Source organism: Haliaeetus leucocephalus, unplaced genomic scaffold (genome assembly GCF_000737465.1).
Source record: "Haliaeetus leucocephalus isolate CR32 unplaced genomic scaffold, Haliaeetus_leucocephalus-4.0 Scaffold555, whole genome shotgun sequence".
Lineage (NCBI taxonomy): Eukaryota > Metazoa > Chordata > Aves > Accipitriformes > Accipitridae > Haliaeetus > Haliaeetus leucocephalus.
The window spans coordinates 16,116,630-16,142,197 of record NW_010972991.1 but is presented as its reverse complement, the minus strand read 5'-3'; the positions used below and the strand labels follow the sequence as shown (position 1 = coordinate 16,142,197).

Below are 25,568 nucleotides of genomic sequence, written 5' to 3'. Positions count from 1 at the left end.
CCAGGCTAGGAGAGAAGGCTGCTGAAACTGCCAAAAAAGGAAATATTTTTTATATTCTTATTGTGTGCATTCTCTTCCTTAATTCCTGTATAAAATCCAAACAGGATTTATGAGTCAAAGATCACTGTGTAGCTGAAGCTTTAGCATCAATGGGATATAAGTTTCCCATTTAACCTAATGTCTTTCTTAATTAGACTTTATTTTTATATATGAGGATCCTGTGCACTGTGCAGAGCAAAGGGCCTGCCAAACCGCCATACTCCTGAGATCAGCTCAAACAAGAGCTCCACAGAGAAAAGCCGTGTCAGACTTTGTGTGAGGCTGCAAAAATTGGGTGGTACTAATCGGTCCTAACTCAGTGGTACTCGTAGTCCCCAGGCTTTTTTTGAGTTAGGTCTGTATCAAAATAGAAAGTAGACTTAAAGATCTGACTCTGTTTGTCATGCTTTGCCAAATCAGCTGTGTCTCTATTTAAAAAGGAATTATTTATTAAATCCCATTCTTTTTCTCACTATACGTTTTTAGGAGACATCTGCTTCTTCTGTTACATTAAAAATTGGCAGAGAGTTTGCATGGATGGATAATCCATATACTAGAAATGTAGGCCTGCTGATCACCTCTCAGCAAGCAGTAGCCTGGGTAGAAAAGGTTTCAGAAATACTCCCCGCAAATATAAAGAGTTTCAATCTATTGCAGTTGGACTAGATGATCATTGTAGGTCCCTTCTGACTGAACTATTCTATTCTATTCTATTCTATTCTATTCTAACTGTAGCAAGCCATCATCAGATATGGGGTGAGCAAAGGACTAGGTCAGGATCAAACTGGTAGTGAAGATGGCCACAACTTCTAGGACAATTAATATGGAGGAGTCTCCACAGCAGGCAGGGAAGAAATCATACACAGTGTGAACAGGTACTGTATAAAAATGACACAGCTGTAGCAGAGGGCTCATGGCTGAACTGGAAAGACACTTTCTAGGGACTCTTGATGCTATGTACTCATCCTCCACTTACTTAAAAACTGTAGCCAATATCTGAAATATCACAAGCAGGGTCTTAAAAACTCTTTAAATTTTTCCTCTTTTACTTTAAAATGAAACTAGAAAAATACCTCTTAATTATATTGCATTAATTTCAGTACATCACAAGCCTTAAGAAGTACAGCCCAAACTCCTTGCTGGAGAGGCTCCTTTTGAGAATTTGTTCTTATAATTACTCCTGCCAGCATGCCATATGGTAGGTGAAGATCACACTTCCAGATCTGAGTAAATATTTCCTAGAGAGGGAAACTAAGGTATAGAGAGGGTCCCCTTGGACCCTACAGAAAAATCAGGTTCAAAGGCAGAGCTAGAGCAGAACAGTTTCCAGCTCCCCTCTGCGTCGTACATGACGAGAAACTATGGTGGAAAGAAACTGGCACTTCAGAGCAAGAAACTGCTTTCCAAGAATAACTCTTCCCTTATGCTACATAAAGAATGGTAGCAGCCCCCACATTAGTTCATGTTACAGGACAGAATTAAAAATACTTTGCTTCAGACTGCAACTGAAATGAAGGTTTTGTTATTGTCAGCCTCCTATTAAAATTCATATCTGCACCTAACAGCTTCAGGAGAGCTTTTGTGATTTATGTTTTCAAGAGGAATCTTTCCAGAAAGCTCTCAAGGTTTAATATTTCTTTAAACACTGAATTAGCCTCTTTAGTCAAGCCAAAGATTTATTTCTACCTTTCAGCCAGATTCACAGCTGTTTTAAGTGCCTGCTGATACAAGAATTTTCAGCCTCCACATTTTTTTAGGTTTAGAGTTTTCATCCTTCGCATGATTCTCCTGTGCTGAATATCTACATCTGTTGCTGATGTCTTATGGGGGAAAACGGAGGTGTCGGACAAGGCACAGAGCTGCACACTGCAAGCCTGCCTCCGACCCCTGCGGTGGCTGAGCTCAGAGACGGGCTCTGCAGGGGACGGGAATGCTCCCTTCCCAACCTTCAGTGATCACACAGAGACACCTGAGCATCCGTGCCACAGGCTCCAAAATTCAGCGGCTCCTTATGAAGCCTTTCTTGCCTTAAAACTCTGAGTTCATGCAGGTTAGGGACAAAACTGCCATGTATGTGCTGAGTAGTGCAGTGATCTCATGTAACAGCATTGAATCTGCCCAGTAAAGGAGACTTTTTGATTATTTGCAAGTTCTGTCCCTATTTTGCAAGTCTCCAGCCTCCTAGTCCAGAGGTACAGCTTTTGTTAATTCTAAGGCTTCGTTCTTGACTCTCTCTCCAATTCTTAGATGCAGTCATGCCAAACTCCCAGTCACATATTGCAGCCATTTACCAAATGCTTATAAACATTAACAGGAATACACCATACCCATACATAAAAACACACAAAACCATGCAGAAACTACGCTTGAGAACAGCTGTGAAATCAGCACTACAAAAGAAAACCCAAAATGTGTTATTTCCTCACACTGATGCTTTTGTATAATATTACATAAATGCTAGCTTTTTTTGCATTTGATTTTTTATGGCTTCTTAAATCAAGAACAGAACTCCAGATCTATTCACTGTACAGGGCAATTTTTCTTAGATCTACAAAGAAGATGTGGCAGCACGTACTGTTCAAGGATCCAATCTAGGAGGTTCAGGATTCACTGGCAGGGCTTGCTAGCTATTAGGTCTGGTTCTGCTTTACTCCAGGATTATGAACATCTCCTTTTTAATTATGTTTCCTAAAAATGCCTTGGTAATTTCTAGTTCAGCAGGAAGAGGGCAAAGCACGCAATCCACTTAAGCAGAGGACAGCTCTGCTCATGGTAAAACTGGAGCCCGGCAGCTTGCGTGCTACCTCTTCTCTCCATTTCACTTGCGCCACTTTCCCAAACACATGGCAACTTCTACATACTTCAGGGCATTAATTAACTAATTTTGCTTCTGTGAAGGAGCTGCTAATTGCTGTTATACTCCATTTACAGCTGAGTTCACTGAGGCCCTGGAAGGAAGCAATTTCCTCAGCCTTCCCAAGCAGAGTGATAGTGCCAGGGATTGAGCCCACCCTAAGAGCTATCGCCCACCGTTAATCCCTGCTGAAGCAGTTAAGCACTGGAAACACTCAGCATCTTTCAGGATAGTCCCCAGCACTAGAAAGGATCAGGCTCAAGTGAGGCCAAGGAAAAGCAGCACACGAGGCGCAGCAGTCCAAGAAGGTCCCAGTTGGGGTCAGATGCCTGCTCCAGTCACCCTCAGCTCCTGTTGCATGCAAAGCCGAAAATGACATAACTAGTAACTAACTACAACGGGAGGAAGGGGAAAACAGTGCAGCAAATGCTAGCAGAACTCATAAAGTCAAATGCCAGTAAAATACAGTATGTGTACAAAATAATAGTTTAGTTCCTGGCTACTTGCTGTGTTCAAGCTAAACAAAAGACAAAGTAATATCTTTGGGATGTATTTGCAATGACAACTGTTCCCTATTATAAGATAAAATTGCAACAGTTTATTTAATTAGTACCTCATTTGTTCTAGTATGTTAAAAGGCTAATAGGCATATAAATTGATCTTGCATCTTTGGACAAATTGCACCATAAATATTATATTGTAAAAGAAGAAGGAAATATGTGAGCACTGGACTGTCTCCCATCAAACTGAATTGAATGTCACAGAAATAGTTCGGAATTTACAATACGGGCATGCTGGTAGGCAGGAGAGATGGTGACACGTACAAGCAATTAGGGTTAAAAGTGTGTAAGGACCAATTTGTAGCTGTGCTATCCCAGGAGAGACACAAAGAAGGAATGATGCCTTTGAGACACACTTTCTTCCCTCTGTACTGACCTATCTCCAGCTGAAAAAGGAGAACTTCATTCCCCATTCCCGGGCAGCATCCACAAGCTGCTCCAGCCATTCCTCCCTCCCTGGCAGCTGCTCTGGCTGCTCCCTGAGGGTCAAGCCACACTCCCCTGCATTGGGGTACCAATGGGAAGATTCCATGCTTCCCTCTTTCCCTCCCCAGTGCCCCTGTAAGGCAAAGCTAGCATCTGTGGGTGCTACAGGAGGCTAGCGTCCTGCTGATGCAATACACACGCACGTATATGTACATATGAACTGCTGTGTCTGTATGGCAAATGAGAAATCAAAGCGCACAAATAGTAAAAGGACAAAAATACTTTGAAGAAAAGATAGAATACCTTTTAGAGTAATCTCTTCCATGTTTATATATGTGATATTGGAGACGAAGATTTGGGTCTCGCACAGGGCAGTTCAGCCCCCATGTGAGTCGGACCTGCATTTTTTGCAATGTGAAGAAGTATTGACCTGCCAGTAAAAGCACATCTTTGTCAGCAGTGTCACCCTGTGATTAACAGTATTTTTGTTTTCCTTTCCTTTTAGTTTGAGCCATCACAGTGTCAGCAGCAATCAGAAGAAAATGCGAACATTTGTCTCAATAGCCCAGAACGCATGGGGAATTTTTATATCTGAAAGGAAGCCTGGCTGGAAGTATCTGATGCAGCTTTTTGCAGTTTGCTCTGCAGTTGGCTTCCTCTCAAGCCTTCTCTTATTCCTTGGCATGCACTTCTCCCTGGCACACCACCCTTTGGGTCCCTTACTGATTTCTGGATTCATCTGGATCTCACTTTCTATCGCGCTGTCCTGTTTCAAGCACCTGCGCTGTTTTAGTGTCCTGTTCCTCCTTTCTTCTGGATTGCAAAATGGCAGGAATGCTCTTATTACTGCTGGCACAGGTGTTGTGGTGGCCGGCAACATCCAAAATATTTTTCACAACCTAAAGATTCTGGCAGACAGTATAACCTGTCATTTAGAGTATGAGCAATTTGCCTTGATAAAATATTATGTTGAGGCAGTAAAATGGATTTATGAGGCAGCCAAGCTTTCCCCTGAACTATCTAAACAGATAGTGTTCCTAAGGCATGAATTCACACCATCTTATTCAATTTCAGATGATGCATTAAAACAAGAGCTAAATGACACAAAGCAAGAAATCCAGAGAGTTGCCAACCAGATATCTTTCATGCTGACTGTACTGCCCTATATAGGCCAGAAAGCACTGCCTATATTGGGGATTTTTCTAGCTTCTTTTGGAACTGGCCTCTTTATCAAAAAATTTGTGGGCTCTCACAGTGCCAAATTTAAGAATACTTACATCACAAAACAGTTTATTGCATTTGATGAGCACCAAAAGCAACAGCAACGACCCTGTCTTCTGCCACTTAACAGAAAAGAAAGAAAAGATTATGTGACAATCCCATCTTTCTGCCTCACAAGGAAGGACAGAAAAAACATGCAGCGTTTTTTTCTCCCTGTAATTATTCATCTTTGCATATGGCTTCTGTTTGCTGCAGTAGATTATTTGTTTTATTGGCTAATTATTTCTGTGAATAAACATCTCCAAGAAGTACCGGATCTAGAGATTGAACTCAGCCTCTTTCAGCAAGTAAGTACTTATCAGTACTTCATATTTCTTAGCTTAGTGTTGAAAAATTTCCCTTCATCTTCAGCAGCTGCAGGAGCAAACATATAGCCAATGAGCCATCAGTTCTTTCATGGCATTATCATTCACTTCAAAAAGGGCCATTGCCTTTACAGATACGTATGTTGGATGGGACCAGACAGTTCTCTGCACTTTCCAAAGTGTCCTCATAATTATAGAGAATGGTAAATATAGGAAGAAGGACTTTTATTCTTCCATTTATGTATGTGGAAAATATCGGAAGCTTAAAAATGGAAACTCAGAATGCTGACATTTGTATAGTCCAAATGCCACGGTGACACTGCCTACCTCTCTTTAGCTGAGTAATGTGAGGAGCTTATAATTTAAAAAAGCATGGCTGCATACACACAAAATAATAACACGTTGCTGAAATCTCAAGGTTCTTCTAGCAGAAGCAGCGGTGCATTGAGAACCATAGAGTAATTAGGTTGGAAGGGACATCTGGAGGCCATCTAGACCAACCTCGTGCTCAAAACAGGGCCAACTTCAGAGTCAGATCAGATTGCTCAGGGTCTTGTCTGTGAATACTTTTAAAGCTGGAGATTTTACCGCTGGAGTGTGTGACCCATGTGATGCTGTGCAGGCACAGGAAAGCTGCCCAGTTTGATAGCTTGCAAGATCAGGCTTAAAACATTTCTCAAAAGCATATAACCCTTTGACACTGTCAGGATAAAAAGATTTGAAAGGGATGCTGGTCTGTTAGTACAATATGATATATGCTTTTTCTTCTGTCAATTTTTTCTTAGTCAGCATTTTCTATTACTTCCTCTTAAAGCTCATAATAATGAGAATTCATTCCCATTTCTCCCCATCCCCCCAAAATTCATCTAGCCAAAAGCAGTTCCACAGAGTAAGATTTATTAAGGTGAGCAATGCAATAAGCGCATTGCTTGAAATTACAAGCAAAGAGAACAGGACATACATACAATCTGTGGCAGAGAGATTCTCATTCTCACTTTTCCATACATGACATATTGAACCTCTGAGCTGGCTTCTTCAGCCAGACCACATTTTCTATGACACACTGCTAAACCATTGCAGGTTCAGCCTACACAGTGTTGTGGCAGACTGGTGGTCCCGGTGTGTCATGGGACATTCATCTGGTTGGGACTGAACCATGAAGGGGAAGGGAGATGTAGTGCACAGTATCCTTGAGGAATGGTAGCACTTCAGGCAAATGTGAACTACTAATGAAATTAGCCGAAATGAAGTCAAGCTGCTGGTCAAATTCTGTCATACTTCAGATGATAATATTTTATATTGTATATCAAAATATCAAACTCCTCCATGGGATAAAAATCAAATTATTGTCCAATTTTATCTTAACAAAGAGTAGAAAGTCAGTATCTGTATGGCAGACATAAGCCAAATGTTCCCAGTTTTTGTCAGTGGAAAACCACTTTTTGCTAAAGGATGGCAGCTGCCAACTTCTACTTGTTACCTTTCTAATTGTTATCTGAACTTTCCTTTAGGAAGGTAGGTGCAAAAGCCATTGGATTCACTGTAACTGTGCAATCAGCACACGTATAGCAAGTCAGAGCTATCCTGGAGAGGTCAAATTCCTGCGCAGAAGCAGAGAGGCTTCATCACCTGGTCAGTCAGTCTAATGTGAGATATGTTGAGGAGGCAGATTGCTACACATGCTAAGGGGGCTTTACACCTCATATTAACCCTGTTGCTGCACAGCAGCTGTGATCTAGCATCACCAAACCAGCATGTGAAATGGCCCTGGTCCCCTGGTATATAGTCCTGGAGAGAAAAAGGGTTCAGGAAGGCTGGTTGGTATTCAAAAATCACCTGCTCTAAGCTCAAGAATTATTCATCCCAACTAAATCAAACAAAGGCAGCAGGAGGCCAGCATGGATGAGCAAGGAGCTCCTGACAAAACTCAAACGTAAAAAAGAAGCGTAGAGGAGGTGGAAGCAGGGACAGGGAGCCCAGGAAGAATAGAGAGACACTGTCTGATTGTATAGGGATGGCGGTAGGAAAGCCAAAGCCCACCTGGAGCTGAATCTGGTGAGGCAGGCAAAGGGCAGCGCAAAGGGCTTCTACAGGTCTATCAGTGGCAAAAGAAAGACATGGGGGGGTCTTTCTTTTGTAGGTCCACTGCTAAGGGCAGTAGGGGTCCTGGTGACAAAGGACATGGAAAAGCCCAAAGTACTCAATGTCACCTTCAGCTCTGCCTTTACTAGAAAGACCAGCCTTCAGGAATCCCAAGGCTCCGAGACCAGAGGGCAAGTCTGGAGCAAGGGAGTCTTACCCTTGGTGGAGGAGGATCAGGTCAGGGAGCATTTAAACAAAGTCAGGCCCTGGCACCTGATAGGAGGCACCCGCAGGTGCTGAGGGCTCTGGCTGATGTCACTGTGAGGCCACTCTTGATTATCTTTGAAGGGTCATGGCACGTGGGAGAGGTTCCCGAGGACTGGAAAGAAGTAAATGTTACTCCCACCTTCTAGAAGGGCAAGGAGGAGGATCCAGAGAACTATGGTCTGGTCAGCCTCATCTTGATCCCTGGGAAAGTGATGGAGAGTATAATCGTGGAAGCCATTTCCAAACATATGAAGGCCAGGAATGCTATTAGGAGTATTCAGCATGGATTTATAAAGGCTAAATCATGCTTGACCAACCTAACAGCCTTCTATGACACGATCACTGGATTGTTGGATGAGGGGAGAACAGTGGATGCTGATTGTGCATCTATTAAGACTTTCACAACATCCTCATTGATGAACTGTTGAAGCATGGGCTAGATAAATGGAGAGTAATGTGAACTGAATATTGGCTGAACTGCTGGACCCAAAAGGTTCTGATTAGTCACACAAAGTCACTTCTGATGTCCCCCAGGAGTAGACATTAGAACCTGTACTGTTTAACCTCTTCATAAATGACCTGAACAGAGGAACAGATTGTAGCCACACAAGTTTGCAGATAATATAAAACTGAGAAGAGTGGCTGAAACACCAGTGGATTGTGCTGCCATTCAGAGGGACTTGAAAAGGCTAGAGAATTGGGCCGATAGGAACTGCAAAATATTCAGCAAAGGAAAATGCCATATCTTGCAGTCCTTGGAGAGAAATAACCCCATGCACCATATGTGTTGGGGACCAACCAGCTGGGAGGTGGCTTTGCAGAAAAAGTCTCTTAGACTTCTGATGGACATCAAGTTGACCACAAGCCTGCAATGTGACCTTGTGGCAAAGAAAGAGCTATCCTGGGCTGCATTAGGCAGAGCATTGCCAGCAGACTGAGGGAGGTGATCCCTCCCCTCTGCTTAGCACTGGTGAAACCCAGTTACAGGAGAGGCATATACTGGAGTGAGTTGAGTTGTTGTGGTTTAACCCCAGCCAGCAACTAAGCACCACGCAGCCGCTCACTCACTCCCCTCCCACCCAGTGGGATGGGGGAGAAAATCGGGAAAAGAAGTAAAACTCATGGGTTGAGATAAGAACAGTTTAATAGAACAGAAAAGAAGAAACTAATAATGATAATGATAACACTAATAAAATGACAACAGTAGTAATAAAAGGATTTGAATGTACAAATGATGCGCAGCGCAATTGCTCACCACCCGCCGACCAACACCCAGTTAGTCCCTGAGTAGCGATTCCCTGCCCCCACCTCCCAGTTCCTAAACTAGATGGGACGTCCCATGGTATGGAATACACCGTTGGCCAGTTTGGGTCAGGTGCCCTGGCTGTGTCCTGTGCCAGCTCCTTGTGCCCCTCCAGCTTTCTCGCTGGCTGGGCATGAGAAGCTGAAAAATCCTTGACTTTAGACTAAACACTACTTAGCAACAACTGAAAACATCCGTGTGTTATCAACATTCTTCACATACTGAACTCAAAACATAGCACTGTACCAGCTACTAGGAAGACAATTAACTCTATCCCAGCTGAAATCAGGACAAAGAGCCACAAGGAAGAGCTACATATCCCCCTGACATGGTCAGAAAAGAGGGCTGGGGGATTCAGTGTCCCTACAGTGTTCCTACACAGCGTAGAAAGTTGCCTGCCAGTATGAAATACTGGTCCCAGCAGCATGTCTAATTTAGTCCCTCTCATTCAGCATTTCAATCTGCAGACAGTGCAAGACATGAGCTCTTCTAAGTAAAGGCATCTATTAGAGGAGGAGAGGTGGCTTTGTTTGCATGATAACCTTGTGGTCAGTGTACTTGCCTAGGTGGGTGAGGATACATTGCTGATCATGTACCGAGCCACAACCAAAGGGATGGACACACTCTGCTCTGCTGTTTGAAGGAAGGACCCTCCAACAGAGGATCTGAGCACATTCATGGGAGTGGGAATATATTAAACCATTATAGCCAGATTAGCTAAATATTTGTCTATCAGAGCCACTGAAAATATAAGTTCCTAACAGTCCAAATTGTGGGACAGTCTTCCAAGAGAAATGGTGAAAATGCAGTCTGAAACATTTATAAATAACCAATAAATAATATTGTTATGAGCATAGCATGTATAGACAGTGGATGGACTAGATGATTTATGGTCCTTTGTAAATCTGAATGACCAATGGGAGAAGTATTAAGAAAGGAGGGAATCTGTACTATAATCAACTCTTTTTTTCCCTTTTTCTTGTGCAGAGGAATGAGAATAGCTTTATCTTTCATATGACAGAGCGCATTCAAAAGACTGATCCTTTCAAGATCTCTTTGTTTAAGCATGACTGCATCCCTCAGCCAGAGCTCGCTCCTTCCACAACATGGATCCAGCTTGGAGTCATCATCTTCTTCTTAATCATTTTTGGGTTATTCTCTGGCCTGCTGACCCAACTTAAAATACTGGTGTCAACTTCATTTTATCCTGACACTGAGATGAAACGGATACATTATTTGCATGCAAAATTACTCAAGAAAAGAGCAAAGCTACAAGAGAAAACTGGGAAGAACGTGTTTGCTAGAACGGTAAGCCATCAGCCCTAGGGGAAAAAAAAAGATCTTCCTTTCTCAGGGTGGTAGCCAGATCCAGGAAATATTTAAACACTTGTTAACTTCAATTATGTGCTAATAGACTTTCCCCAGTGCTCTCCTGCATAGGGGGCAGGGACAAGTTGCCTAATGGTGAGATTAGGTCATGTAATTCTTTTGTTCTGTCCTTCAACACACATGCACCAGACATGACATGGGTACACCCAGATGACTATGTGCTGGCAAAAAACATACCCCTCAGACTTAGAGGTCTCCAGAAAAGAAACTTGGTTTTCATGAATATATGAAAAGCACCTCCAGCACAAGAAGTATTCCTGCAATCTAGAAAGAAAATGTTAGGCATTTGTGAGCAGCCTCTTAATGTTGAGAAAGTTGTTAAGTTGTTGCTTAGCAAAATGGAAGGTGATATATTTCTGTTTTAAAACACAGTGGGAGTGCAACTGCAAATACCATTAGGAAACAGAACTTTTTGCTTGTGAAAACATTCGCCCTGTATATATACACTAATGGAAATATGCATGTATTTATGGCAAATCCAGATAGATAGCTGCAGACACATATAGTTTGTTTTGGTTTGTTTTTTTTAATAGCCTTCAGTACTGACTCTACAGGATGTTAGTGTCTAGGTGATCTCTAATGCAATAATACTATGACCATAGCCTCATATTTCTGTCTTTTCAGGTCAACTTTTGGTTTCCAATACTTGAGGCAGTGAGGAAGAAAGAAAGGAGTGTGGCAAATGACAGCATGGTGTGAAAGAGACCAAGTGAATCTTTGGATAAGGCTGAGATGCTCTAGCTCCACAGGGACTTGTGTTTCGCAGCCATCTTTCCTATGGAATGTCAATTTTAAAATGTAAAAAATAGGATCAAAGGCTAATCATCAGTATTTTTGGAAAAGTGCAGAAAAGAAGCCACGGGAGACAGTGTGCTCTCCACCACAGAGAGATCTGTGTTGCATTAATATTTGTTTTTCAACTTGGGGTCTGCATTGTCTGGTACTTTAGAAACCTGTGGAGGGTCTGTTCTTCTGCGTAAAAGCAATCAAACATCTTGGACCTTTTAGGACTACAGCACAAACCTCTGCGTTGAGCTAACAGAGGACACAATGGCAGTAGCAGGTTTGTCTTCTTCACGTTTGCCAGACATTGAAGATAGAAGACACAGCAGAGGCTGTCCATTGGCTTCTGGGCTAGCCAAAAACCTAACTAGAGGGCTTAGATGTTTCTAGACATTCCTATTTCTCAACCCTCAACTGCCCCAAACCCTTCAGCCGTGTTCTTTCCCATCCCTAGCTTCATATACCTGCTCCTGCCTCTGTAGTCATCTCTTCTGCAGGGCCAGTGGTCTACATGCCCTGTCAATCTTCTAGCCCAGCCAAACTCTCCCTCCCACCTTGGGTCCCCCACTTACTTCTGCTGATTTGTCTCTCCAAAGCTTCTAATCCTAGTTTCCTACCTGGAACTCTTCACCTGTTCTTAGTCTCCCACTTTCACATATCCATAGACTGTATCGCTAGTGCAGATTGTCCTGTATCTTTGATGATCATGAGACAGGTAATGTAGCACATGCAGAAGTGGGAATGCTCACAAGAGCTATAATACAGAGGAATCAGGTGTTGTGGGTGCAAACAAACTGGTTTTGAGGTATAGGGGCATACGAGCAGAGGTGAACAATACTTTGAATCTTGCAGTCTGAGGGAGCCTGCAGAAGTGGCAAAAATGGGCTTAATTATGTTGATAAAGCCACCATTGACTTCAAAGAAACAAAACTGAGCCAATACTGAGTGCTTCACCTATTCAACTAACATCGGTGATGTGACCATATGACACAAGAACAAATGCTAAAGGCATAAAGACATAGGAACGGCTTGACTGACGTGGCACTAGAGATTTAATGTAGACCTAAAAATCTACCCAACAGGCAGCATACTCTTGATTTTCAGCCACAGCCAAATTCTTTCTTTAGGTTGCATAATAGCAAACTCTACTCTGTTCCTCTATAATATGTGCATGGTCCCAGGACAGCTATTGATCGATGTCTGTTATCGGAATGAATAAAGACAGTAGCAAGTGTCAGAAGTTATTTTCCACTTGAAACACTGAAAAACACCAAGTCTTTTTTTCTTTGGGTCTTTGAAACGAAGCCTCACTCCTCCATGGACACAGGTAGTTCAGGTTGCTGGTGTGCCAATAATTTGTCTGTAGAAAATGAGGTGCTAGATTAAAGCCATGCATTATTGAGGGTTGTGCTGAATGTCTCTGAGTGGCCTGGCTATGTCCTCTTTTGCTAAAGCAGGACAGCCTTGGATAGTAGCAGAACATCATTTATATCCCAGGTACTACTGTCAAGGACCAGTAGCAAGAAGCATTCAGGTGAAAAAGCAGCAAAATGAAGGTTGCTCTAGATTTGTTTTCACAAAACAGACTAGCTGTCCAGATACTATTGACAAGTGGATATATTTGTTCACTCTTGTTATCATTGCAGATGAAAGCTGAAGAGTTAAATGTCAGCAAGAGCTGAGCATTTTTGGTTGAGTTCTTACAAGTTCATTGCTGGTAGGAGTTGGATATGCTCCTTTCAGTCCCAAAGGACAGGCTGGTAAGAAGCCCTGATCTCCTACTGATTACAATGCCCAAAGGCAGGGGCAGGTCTGATTGACATCACTACCACAAAACACTACTGCTTCATTTGGCATCAGGATGCAAAATTTGTTTTGGAGTTTCTTGCCTTTCCTGTTTGATGGTGTGTTGCCACCCAGCAACCTTTTCTCTCCGTTGTTCTGCGAGCAGCAAGCAAAAGCTTTGCAGCACATGGGAATGGTTCATCAAAATGACTCAGATGGGGGTCAATGGTTGGGGGAGATACCTAAATCTGTTAGGATTTTGAGTTCTGGAGTACAGTCTCAGGACAATACCATGTCTGTACTTTGTATTTACTTCAGGAAATTAACCCTAGTGGGAATGACTATTAAAAAGAGCCATTAGTCTTTGGTAGGACAGGTGAGACCTTGCAGGGTTTACAGAAGTGTTGTACTTGAATGCTGGGGCTCCCAACACTAACTGGCAGGGCAGCTTACTGAGTATTGCTTAGCTTGCCCCCTCAAATTGGTAATAGTCATGGCAGTGATAAAAGCCAATCCTTCTTGGAAAGCTAATTGTAATTCTGTACAAAATGTTCAGCTCTGGTGAACATTTTACCTAGATGCTTGACCCCACTATCGGTAACAAAAGACATGGAAGAGCCCAAGGTACTTCTTTGTCAGGTCTTGACAGGTAAGACTGATCTTTAGTCATACCAGGCCCCTCAGACCAGAGGGAAAGTCTGGAGCAAGACTTACCCCCCATGAAGCATGACATGGTTAGAGAGCACTTAAACACGCTGGATGTATTTAAGTCCACAGGACATGATGGCAGGCACCCATGGGTGCTGAGGGTGCTGGCTGGTGTCATTGAGAGGCAACTCTCAACTACCTTTGAAAGGTCATGGTGATCAGGAGAAGTTACTGAGGACTGGAAGAAAGCAAATGTCACTCCCATCTTCAAGAAGGGCAAGAAGGAGGATCTGTTAAACTACAGGTTTGTCAGCCTCAACTCAATCTGTGGGAAGGTGATAGAGCAATTTCCCCTAGAAGCCATTTCCAAACATAAAGTCCAGGAACTTGGCTAAGATATCACCGAAATATAAGAAAAACTTTTTTACTGTGAGGGTGGTCAAACACTGGAACAGCAGAGATATTATGGAGTCTCTATCCTTGGAGATATTCAAAACCCAATAGACATAGCTCTGAGCAACTCAGAGCAGCGGGGCTGGAGCAGATATCTCCAGAGGTGACTGCCAGCCTCAGCCACTGTGTGATTTGGTGACTTTTACACAAAGCATTGCAGAAAACATATTAGGCATACACAGCAAAAGCTTGTGTTAATTTGTGAACGTGCTATGTCAGCACCAGGGTGGCACCTGACAGATATTGTTGCCATTACACTCATACTGGAGTCACGCACTTGAGTGGACTAATGCACTGTTTGTTTCTGTGACCATACACATGCATACCTGTGTGCTGAAGGCAGGCAAAGGAGATAAGTTGCTCTTTACCCATCTCCCTAAACCTGGGTTACCAGGGAAAATGGTATATTCCGCACGTTTTGTTTTTAAATTCTAAAAGAAATTCACCTTTGATGCCTCAAAGACATTGAGGTTTATCTCAGTGGTAGAACAGTTATTACCCTGATCCACAGTACTTACCCTGATCCACAGTATGAGGTCTATTCCCTCAGCTGCCCAGTGGTCCTCTTTAGTCATACAGATGAAGAGGCAGGTCTGTCTCTCCACTGGCATTACACAAAGACATACCTCTCATTCTCTGCAGACCTTACTTGGTTTCTGTTTTCTTCCACTTGTTTCTGTCCTGTGAGCTGGGGAAGGCTGGAGGTTTATCTTCAGCTGTCTCCTCTGCAAGTTGTTCAGCTATTCCCTTTGCCTTGCTGTTTACCATAACCCTCAACCACATGATTACATTGTTCTTTTTTTCTTAAAAAAAAAAAGTCTACAAGTTACCACCATAAAACCCCAGTATTCCATCCACAATTATTTCTGTTCCTCTTCTTGCCTACCCTCTCCTCACATTTCCTACATTTTGTTTTGGCTTTTTTCTCCTGTCTTTGTCATTCAAAATCTTCTTTCCTCTTTTGGTATGTTTTCTTCTGCTTCAGTAGGTCATCCTTTCCCATACATAAAAGCATGTGTTTTTTCTGTCTGCTGAGCACAAGTGAACTACAGGTACAGTTGAAATTAAGGATTTTATTTATTCATTTATTAGCTTAATGGAAATTTTTAATATATTTCATGTTACTGGGCATTGTCTCTAACTGCCTCTCTAGGGCTTGTCAGAAATGCACTCAGCACTCAGAACAAGCATCTGAAGAGAAGTCTGGATTTGGCTTTTGACTCATTCATCCCTTTCCTCCCCCCAGCTCACAGCAGAGCTCAACTTCCTTTTCAAATGTCCTTCACTAGTGTAGAAGCTGTTTGATTTACTGTGAAAAATCCTCCAATTGGATCAAATCTGGTTTGTAAAATTAATGAAAGGCTGACCTGATTGTCTTGTGAAGATAATTCAGAGAGACATGCTAGTGCTTCTGACCCTCCTGAAACACAATACAAACAAGGATGTTTCCTTTCAGCAACTGTGTTTATCGAACTCTCCTTATCACCACCCCATGCCCCCGAACTTGGCTTGCTTCATAGCTAAGCTAAAGGCTTTTTTTTTCTCTGTGCTAGTTTCGTTGCAGTATTTTGTGTGGGCAGCTGGGTGTGCAAAGTCAGAGGATGCTGGGCTTACAACTGCTTTCACCCCCATCCCTGCTCTGTCAATATTGTCGCACTGACTCACTGTGTTTTCATCACAGTTTAAATAGCCCAGAGATGCTTGCAATTAAAGAAGAAATGAACAGGCAAAGCTTTTCCCCTAGTTCTCTTTTACATGACAAAAGTGGGTAGTAAGGATCAAAGGATCACTCTGCTGATGATGAAATAAGGCCAGAAAATGGGGATATTATTGCCGACTTCACAGGCACAGTCTTCAAAATAGGTGAACATGCTTCATGGGTGCTGCTGTGCATGAGTAACCTCTTCCGCATTTCATTCCTGATACATAATACCAGCCCTGCCCTCCAGTGGCCCAGTAAGGCTACATGCCCCAGTATTGCTACTCCCCGCAGAGATCCCCTGGTACTTGAGGCTGAAGAGAGAAGCACTGCAGGTGTCAGTGCTTGCACCGCAGCCACGAGCTCAGCACAGGTAGCAAAATGACAGCCAACACACAACCGGGCGTGCTGGCAACATATTGGCTATATGAGAATTTTTATGGCAAATGATGGGGATGAAAGCAATATTAGGTATGCCAGGATCAGATCTCCCAAATGCCTTCTCTGCTCCTGCACCTGGAATGCATGTCGCCAGGGAGAATGGAGTGCTAAAGATCCCAAATTTCTGTCTGGCTGGGGAGAGTGATAAAAATATGGTTGAGATTTTCCCTTACTTTAATAATGTATTTGAGTCTTCAACCTTTCCATACAAGAGCAAGGTGAAACCAGCAGAATCCCAACGGGAAGTGCTAAGCAAGGAAAGGTTGTTCTGTGTTTCAGCCTTGACAAAACAGATCCTCAGCTCCTCTGTAGTGAGAGAAAAAGGGGTTTAATGCAGCAATGCCACCTCTCAAAGCAACCAGAGATAGTCTACTCCAGCAGAGTGACCAAATGGATTGAAGGAAGAGTCAAAGAAAGCAAACTTTTCTCAGTAGGCACTGGAGAAGCCTGAGGATTGTGGCTAAATGAGGTAGGATTCAAACATCTGGGAACGGAATTGTTGTCTTACTTCCCTATGAAATGTTGCCTTACTTCCCCACTGAAATGCTCAAGGAAACTGTGTGGGCTGCAGAAATCATCTCTATACCAGCTTTCCAACACAGTGTGGGGCATCTGTTGTGTCAGGACAACAGGCCCAGCAACAACTTTGTGAGAATGTAATGAGGAAGCGATAGCTGGGATGAGGTTGTAGGACAAATTGAGAAGTCTTGTCAGGGTCTAGAGACTGAGACAGGACTGGGAGACCACTCAGTGCTCCTTCCAGTGCTCCAGTTCAGGACCTGTGCTGACTTAAATGCATTTTATGATCCCATTGCATCCCAAATTAATTATATGCCTACTAGAAAAAACACTCTACTGTATTTGGGTCTGCTGTCACTCATTACTTGTGTTTTGGAATAGTGACCTGGGCAGTTCCCAAATTATATCCCTGTGGAGATCCCATTATAGTGTGTCTCACATAAGTAGAAAAAAAACAAGGACCACAGAGATTTGGAGTCTGACAGTCTCAACCATTGTAGCAGTGCCTGAATAGCACAGCTGAAATACTTCTGATGTCACACAGTTTCTCAAGGGCTGTTACTTGGCTCCTTGTGGCTAGAGGCAGGATTCAGGTACTAGGGCCAGAATGTGTCATGGCAAAAGAAATACTCATAAATATAAAAAACTCGACAGGCTCAATAACTTGTTGCACTCAAGGACGTAAAAATACAGCAGATGCTTTGGTGTAAACCCCAGTTCACAATATGCAGGTAATTTTTTTTATGACATCTGCACAATATTTAAAACAGTCATTGGAATTAAAAAGTAGGCATTTGTTAAGAGCAAAATCCAAAGGATACCTCCTGTGAGGAGAATAATCCATGGTAGAGAGCAGCAGTAAATAACAACTTAGGGATCAGGAACTCTTTGCTAATTGTACAGGGAGAAGCTTCCTCATTTCTAATCTAATAAAAATCTGTAGGAAACCTAAAAATATTATACATTTTTCCACAGATAATACACTTTCATGGTTTGGAGAGCTCAATTTACAAAATGGGTGTTTATATAACGCATAAAACTACTTGCTGTTATCACACTGTGAAAACATCTGTTTTTAGAAAAATCACTAACTTTGTTCCTTTGGGCTTTCATGATCTGCAGTCTTTTGTATCACTTTGATCTCAGTAGGTGTCCCAAGAGCCCAAAGTACATTTGAAAGTCCTGGGCATGTCCACAGTATTCAAAGGACAGGCAGTCTTTACTCCTGGGTTTCATTTCTGTCATAACTGAGTCATTTTGGCCTTGAGCAACTCACTTAAGCCAACACCGGATGTTAAACATAAGGCTACTACATATATTCAATCATTTGAGTGATTTCAGAGCTTTGAGCATCCATAGTTCTCACAACTGTAAACATATTCTAATTATATTTACTTGCCTCACAGGTATATCATGCAATTGCAAGGCTCTAATAATAGTTAAAACCTGAAGCCTGAGATGAAAGACTCCACACAAATATAAGTTATTGTTGAAAGTAGAAATAAGTCCTTTCCCCTCCCTGCTTTTTCCCCTACTTTTCTCAAATGTCTGCTCTTCTTCCAAGGTAGCAGAAGATTAATTAAAAAGAATGGATCCATGGTTGACATGCACTTTTGATGAGACAAAACATAAGAAAAAACAGGCATCCTTCTGTAGTGGGTTGACCCTGGTTGGATGCCAGGTGCCCACCAAAGCCGCTCTATCACTCCCCCTCCTCAGCTGGATATCAGAAAGTTCCAGTTCTGAGAGGCAAAGGCGGGCTAGGTGGAAGGCAGGTGCAGAGTAAACATCTGCATCATAGTCACACTGTATTTTCTTTGTAGTCAACAGAGACTAACCAGCATTTGCAAGAAAACTACTCATCTCATCCCCAAAGAGAACAACTCTGGACAGGTTCATCTAGCCTGTTTTAGATCTTGATGCAGAGATGAATAATGTTGCAGAGGCATCTTTCTCTCTGTTGATTATAGAGGGAGACTTGGCAACACACTCAGATGCAGACCATTGCAGTATAGAAGTCTACACTGAACAGTGAACCCCGCTCCCTTGTAATAGTCACTGTAATAGTGCTGGATGCCTGGTTCTGCTGTTCTGCCACCCGAAATACAACATGAGAAATGGGAACCTGTGCTAGCTCTTCCTGAACATCCCCATGATTATCCTCCACCATCTTATAAAGAAAATTCTCCTTTGCTATTTAGAGACACAAGAACTACCAACCTAGTAAGAGTTTGTTTCTCATTCAAGCTCATACATCACTGTATGCCATGAATATAGCAGGAACTACAAGTCTGCTTTCCACTGTCAAATTAAAAATAACAGTAATTAGCATATGCTTTCTGTGTCTGTCTTAAAATTTGAAAGTCTTTCTGTGCCTGTTTGGCCCATGGGTTGCACAGAAGTACAGGTTATACTGTTTCTATACAAGGGACAATAAACTCACTGTACAGGTGTTTTTGTGTTGACCTCATTTCTCTCTTAAATATTCCCCAGTAACAATTGCTTGAAAAGAAGGGCTATCACATGTGTAAATGCAACTTTAAACAACATTCTAGGTTTCTGAGGCAAAACCTGTCTAGACATGGTAGCAGAATCATGCTTCTAAGAATACAATTTTCTCTCAAATGGGAAATCAGATAAATTGATCAAATCAGATTATTTTTTTTACCGGAATCCTATCCTACAAAAGACAAAGTGTTAGTTACATTGGGAAAAAACTCACATTTTCAGAAAAAGAAGGTTTTTGAAATTAACACATTATGCTCCTGCTCTGGTGATCCCACTTAATAAGCCTTCAAGTTATGGGTGTGTGTCTCTCCATAAAGCCAGAACACAAAACAGTATCGTAGATGAGTTCACCAGTATGGTTGGCATAGGTTTGCTTAAGGTGTAGCAAAAGAAACACTTGAACACACCAATAAATGCTTGGCTGTGCAGCTGGCAGGGACAAAATGTATAAACTCCTTTAAAGACAGGGAAGGGAGACGTAGCAGCAGCTCTAAAACTGTGACAGTTCTCCTGAATCAGCATTTTTCTGTACCTGACCCCTTCCAGGAAGGGAAAAACAAAAAATCAAATTCAGCATCTGCTATCAGAATTCTATGCATTGCTAAGCACAACAGAGATCTTCCTAACACATGAAACTAGAGAATTAGGATTTATCTCCTGTGACCTAACAGAGGAAGAATGTAGAAAATGTGCTTAAAGGCCACTGTTCATTGCTTTTACTTTATAGGTTAGCTGATACCTTCTAAAGATAAATATTAAGAAATACCATCCCCAAACTCACCTACTTTTAAGAACCTGCTGAGCTGCTGCCACATTATAATTGTAGTTATTATTTTATTATTGCCCCATTTTCTAAAAAGAATTTTCCAGTTCTTATAACAAAGTTCCTTTGAAAGAGAAATTGCAATGACAACTTTCATGCAGGAAGCCCAGTATAATGTTTATTGGTTACTGTTGTTTCATGTTGGTTCTTGAGAAGTTGATTGTGGATTGATTGTTGGACCCAGAATGCACTGCTTTGATGGGGACAGCAGGGTCATTTTCATTTGCTTTTATCTACAGAGAAGAAAAAGACAATATGATATAATCTTTCAACAGAAAATCTCTGCTTTGCAATTTGTCACTCAGAGAGGTAATAATGGAGAAAGAGTGCTAGGAGCTAGAAAGAATGATTATTGCTCCCTCATGCTATTGCAGCTTTAGCCTTTAGTCCTCTCTATTACAAAAGCTTTCTCCCTTATGACAAAGGAAAACAAATAGGATGCTGCACTCTGTTGCTGCTACTGATGCCCGGGATGAGGTTCGCTGTGAGGTAGCTTTAAAGGAATAATACAATGAAATGTGCAAAAGCTAACTTCACCCTCCCACCACTGCAGGTTTGTTCCTATCCTCATATTAATTAGCACTAAGAACAGACCCATTTTATATGAGGTGCGAACTGGGGCTTTACATCCATCTGTTGGGAAATCATTTCTCAGACTAGCTGATCTCATTGCTGGTACACATATGCACCCAAAAACTCAGCCTGGATTTTGTCATGCTTACTGCCACCCACTGTCCCCCTGACCCACGTTAATCAACTCCCTTGCTGCAGTAGACAACATTTCAGCTGCAGTTGGCATACAGCAGCATCATGTCTCAATTGTGCTTGCTGAAGATCTTACCTAGTTCTTTTACTTTTTCCTGAAGCATTTCTTCTGTTTGTTAAACTGTTAAAGAGCGAGGTGTTGTCACCTAGTCCTTCTCGCCAGCTGCCAACAGAAAACTAACCCAGAAAAAGGAAGCTAATTGTTTTCCACTGGCTTAGCAAGTAAATCAGCTCACAGAAAGAGGAGATGCTGGGTGTTATTCCTCTGTTACCAGCACTGAGCCTTACAACAGCTCAGCCATCCATTAGACCACTGCTGGCATTGACTGCAGCACCTCTACTGCATGAAGACAGCTGTTGTCTTTGCAAAACAGATCTCATCAGCTTAACCCAAACAGCACAATTAGTGGACAGTTATTGTCTGTAACACAGGGACACTAAAAAATTTAATTTTTCACATCAAGCTGATTTTGTTTGGGCTTTTTTTTCTGTAAACCTGCAAGCCAAACATTTATGTTTTGTTTGTACTCCTGGTGCTAACTGAACTCAGGTTTTCTAGGGGCCTTCATACCCATGTCTCAGTCTAGCAGTTAAACTCCATTTGCTTCTCTCAACCTGACTTTTTAAATGAGGCTCCAATCAGAAAGAGGTCCTCCATACCTGGGCTGCTACACATTTTCATCAACTTTAAAGATACCGAGACAACTCGGCTTCTGAGAGGGCTTATTTCAGACAAGCCTGTCACAAGCTAGATGGCCTGCTACACTTTTGTTTTCTTGAAGTTTCCAAGAAGCATTAAGTAAAGTAGTTTTCATTAATCAAAAGAGACAGTTACCTGCAAGAGCCAAAACTGGGGAATGAGCCTATTATTTTGATGTGATGGATGTTGCTGAGACCACATCTGTATATGGTGCTCTCTTAACAGGAACAGGCTGGCAGACCTGCAGTAAAATATTTCAAATCTTTTGTTATTTGTCTTCCCCTTGCAATTGCTAATTGGATACAATGAAAATAGCAGTCCTATGATAACCCAGCTTTTTATGTTATGCATCCCAACACTTTCATCAAACCTCTCTCTTGAAAAGATCCCTTACACTGGGATTAAACTGTTCAGTTCTCAGCTTTCATCAGGAGCTGGGTGGCTCAATCTCTTCAGCAATGTAACAAAGCAATTCTAAACCCATTTTTTTAAAGAAGCAACTGAGTATCTTCCACCTCATTTTTTTGATGCTTCTCCCTTCCTTAGTCCAAACAGATTTTGGAGTGGCAAAACCCCAGAGATTATGGCACAAATAATCAGGATATGCTAAAACACAAGCACAAATCAATTAATCTGGCTGCTTCCGTGTATTTTTTTAATCTCAGTTCAGCTACTTCAGGATATCCCAGGAGAGAACAGGTACAGAAAAAACACACCTGAGCTGCTCTCCAGAACAGCTGACTCACTGCATGTTCAAGTTACAAGCTTGTTCTTTGTTAAAGTAATCACATTTTCCAGTGATGCTCTTAATACAGGTAAGAGAGGTTAATGAACATCAGTGAAACAAAATGAATCCTGGCTTGTGTGGGTATCTACCATCCACTATCCCAGCTGCTGGCTACAGGAGGTTGAGCTGGTTGAAAAATCACTTCTGAAGACATGCTGCACTTGATGTTTTGGTTAAGAGAAAGTTCTCTCTAGCTTTGATGGGAAATGGAAACCACCATGTTCATGGAAGTCTTTCAGAATTCTGTAATTATCAAATTTCTTATAAATTGTAATTTAGTTTTGATACTAATCTTCCCCTAACATGGCATATAAGGCTTTAGCGGAGATGCCAGGATTTGCAGTCACTAAAACTCAGCTATGCTTCAGGAAGCACCTAATTATCATTTAATAAGTGCAACATGTTCTCTTACATGAAAAGTAATGCCCCAAGTTTTTGCTGGTGTAATGCTAGTACAAATCTGTTTTCAACAGCTAGTTTCAATTACTATTACCTGACATTTATTTTGCATTAAAAGGCAAAGGGATCAACACTGCACAACAAAGAAAGTGCTGTAACAGTAAGCAGCCCTCATTAACAAAGTACCTAATATCTTCAATGATGTCCAGTGGATTAAATAGACTCACAGGCACACACAACTTTGTGTATGATATATATCCCACTGAAGACAGACCCAAAGGACTATGATTTCTAAGAGGAACACTGCAAAGAGATTCTATCTAGATTAAAAATGCAGAATGAGTCTACTGTAGGTAACCACTTCTCACTATTTAGCCTGTGAGACCATCTTATCTGCAGCTAGCCATAGAATTGCATGACTTTTGGAGCAATTGTTTCAATTCAGTCACATGTTCAGTGGAAAGGGAAGATCTTTTATCTGGACAAATTCACAGTTAGGACTACTGGCTCGCTTTTCTACTAGTCTGGGAAGTCCAGGCACAGATTATTTCATTTGCCCTTCCCTTCCCTGAGAAACATTAACCTTCATTCACATTGAAAAGGTGAATAGAATATATAAAATTTGTGGACAGATTTAAATGAGGAATCTGGTTTCAAAATAAAAAGCAAAGTAGAAACAGCATAGATGCTAACATAATGCAAGTGAAAAATCTCTCTAGTTTATCTAATTTACACTGACTTGTTCTGGCACCACAAAAAAAAAAAAAAAGTGTTCCTTTATGTTTGGAAAACCCCAAAATGCAATAATCTGTTTTCTGTTCTTAGCTCCCAGGGAAAAACTGTGTGGCCACACGGGGACTTCCCTGCCTATCCACTGTATTATATGTATCAACTTGCAGACAGCCCACCAGCTCCTGTGAAAGTGTGGTGTTTGGAGGAAAGCCTCACTCAGCCACTTCTACATGCCTTTCTCAGTCCATCAAGACAACAGCAGGAAGAAATATACAGAATTATATTGGAAGCATTTCAATGGGCCATATCTTACACGGATCCTAGTCTGATTCAACTTTTAGATCCTGCAGTGAATCCCACTGATTCAGGCTGTGATTTTAAAATACATTTTATCTGGGTGCTTTTGAAAATCCTACTCACAATAAGTAACACTCAGGACGCAAAAGCATTCTTCATGAATGCTTCCATGGTAAATAAGCACTGAAAATTCAATCTTCATGTATTTTGCAATATTTCTCTTAAAAAAAAAAAAAAAAAAAAAGAACAAGAGCTTGAACAGAACTATCTTGGTCCAGCAGTGCACTTTGCACATGTTCAGTTTTTAACACATTCTTGCTGGAACACAGTGAAGTGTTCAACATTCTACAGGGCTTAGCTCCAAATATCTGATCCATGAAAGATTTAGAAAATAATTGATTTCTTCCTCAGTATAAGATTTCCTCCTGCATATGATGTGAAGCCTCTCTGATTTTCAGTGAAATCAGTGATGAAATGTAACAGTTAGATTACTTATGAGCAAAACTTTGCTCACTTTTATTGCAAGTGGGACGTGTTTATTTTAAAAAGTACCCAGGCTTAGTCTATGAGCTGTACAGACTACCCTACGAGCAGGAACTAGTCTATGATATTTTTCTGTAAGATAAAGAGCAATAAAAATTGAGTCCTTAGTTTCATTTCCTCCCACCTCGGCAGATTTTGATTAGTAAGGGAAATTACCATTGAATCCCCAAACCTCTCTTCCCAAGAGCTAGTTATCCTCATGTTGTACAAAGCATTACAGAGATTTATTATTTTAATTAACCTGCTCCCGCTGCCTGACTCGTTTGTAGACATATGGAGGGAATGGTGGACGGGAGACATATTTGCCTTCTCCTGCTGTGACATTGAAAGCTCCACCTTCATAAACTACTTTGCCTCTTGAAATTGTCGCAACTGGGACTCCATGGCAGACCATTCCTTCAAATATATTGAAATTGTTGGCCTGGTGATGTGTCTTTGCAGATATTGTCCTGTGTTTACAAAACAAAACAATGCCAAAAATTACTATGATCCTTGCATTTTACTTCATTATAAATTTTTGAGAAATTGATAAAGGAAGAAAATTTAGCAGCATTATTAAACTATGACACTGTACAGTACATCATGGAACAGCTGTAAAAATAGGATAGAGCAATAACATTTCATTGAACAGTAATTGCATTTCAAAAGAATGAAAAGGGAGAGTAAAGGACAGAACTTTGCAGCCTTGAAATGCAAAATTTTCCACTAGGAAGAGATTAGTGGGGAAAAAAAATCAGGTTGTAATATTTTATTTGAATAACATGATTTCATTCTGCCTTGTCAAGCAAATATCTGTGCACAATAAGGTCAGAAAAAGCTCTGACCTTTTAGCTAGAATGACTTGCAATTTCAAGTTTGAAAAGTATGGCTGCAATGTTTCAAAGATTGAGACTCACAAATAACACAAAGACTATTTCACTGGAAAGTCAGTAGATGGTAATGAATTTTGGTAAATCTTAATGTGAGTTGGATTGATCCAGTGACTGACAGCCCAAATATCTTGATGCTACTAAATAATAATGACAACGTCACACTTCTACATACCTGTCCTCCAAGGGTATTAAGCAAATTATAATTTTAGACGTCAACAGTATTCATTTGAGCTATGGTGTTATTGCTTTGTTTATGCATAGACCTCATTCTTTATGATCACCATTTTTCTAGCCAATTTCTCCAACCC

The 25,568-nt window shown here is 41.4% G+C and overlaps 2 protein-coding genes across 3 annotated transcripts in view; one reads left to right on the top strand and one right to left on the bottom strand.

The window, feature by feature from the left end:
- The first annotated feature begins 4,421 nt into the window (after positions 1-4,421).
- DCSTAMP (dendrocyte expressed seven transmembrane protein) lies at positions 4,422-11,205 on the top strand. Its single transcript, XM_010577007.1, has 3 exons — positions 4,422-5,447; positions 10,105-10,425; positions 11,131-11,205. Exons 1-3 carry the CDS (start codon positions 4,422-4,424, stop codon positions 11,203-11,205), a joined length of 1,422 nt encoding a protein of 473 aa, XP_010575309.1.
- A 9,051-nt stretch (positions 11,206-20,256) lies between these two features.
- The window catches only part of DPYS (dihydropyrimidinase), a 32,986-nt gene continuing 27,674 nt past the window's right edge, over positions 20,257-25,568 (bottom strand). For both annotated transcript variants that reach the window (XM_010577005.1, XM_010577006.1), the window contains 3 exons: positions 24,630-24,837; positions 21,766-21,871; positions 20,257-20,398 (listed from right to left, as the gene is read on the bottom strand). In XM_010577005.1, the coding sequence (XP_010575307.1) occupies positions 21,797-21,871; positions 24,630-24,837 (283 nt within the window). In that variant the 3' untranslated portion in view covers positions 20,257-20,398; positions 21,766-21,796. The remainder of the gene's footprint in view (positions 20,399-21,765; positions 21,872-24,629; positions 24,838-25,568) is intronic.

What these genes read in the sequence shown, in the direction of transcription:
- DCSTAMP (XM_010577007.1), top strand. Translation starts at nt 4,422, where the DNA reads ATGCGAACATTTGTCTCAATAGCCCAGAACGCATGGGGAATTTTTATA. An exon ending in AACTCAGCCTCTTTCAGCAA is followed by an intron (nt 5,448 to 10,104) that starts GTAAGTACTTAT and finishes TTTCTTGTGCAG; the next exon opens with AGGAATGAGAATAGCTTTAT. An exon ending in AGAACGTGTTTGCTAGAACG is followed by an intron (nt 10,426 to 11,130) that starts GTAAGCCATCAG and finishes CTGTCTTTTCAG; the next exon opens with GTCAACTTTTGGTTTCCAAT.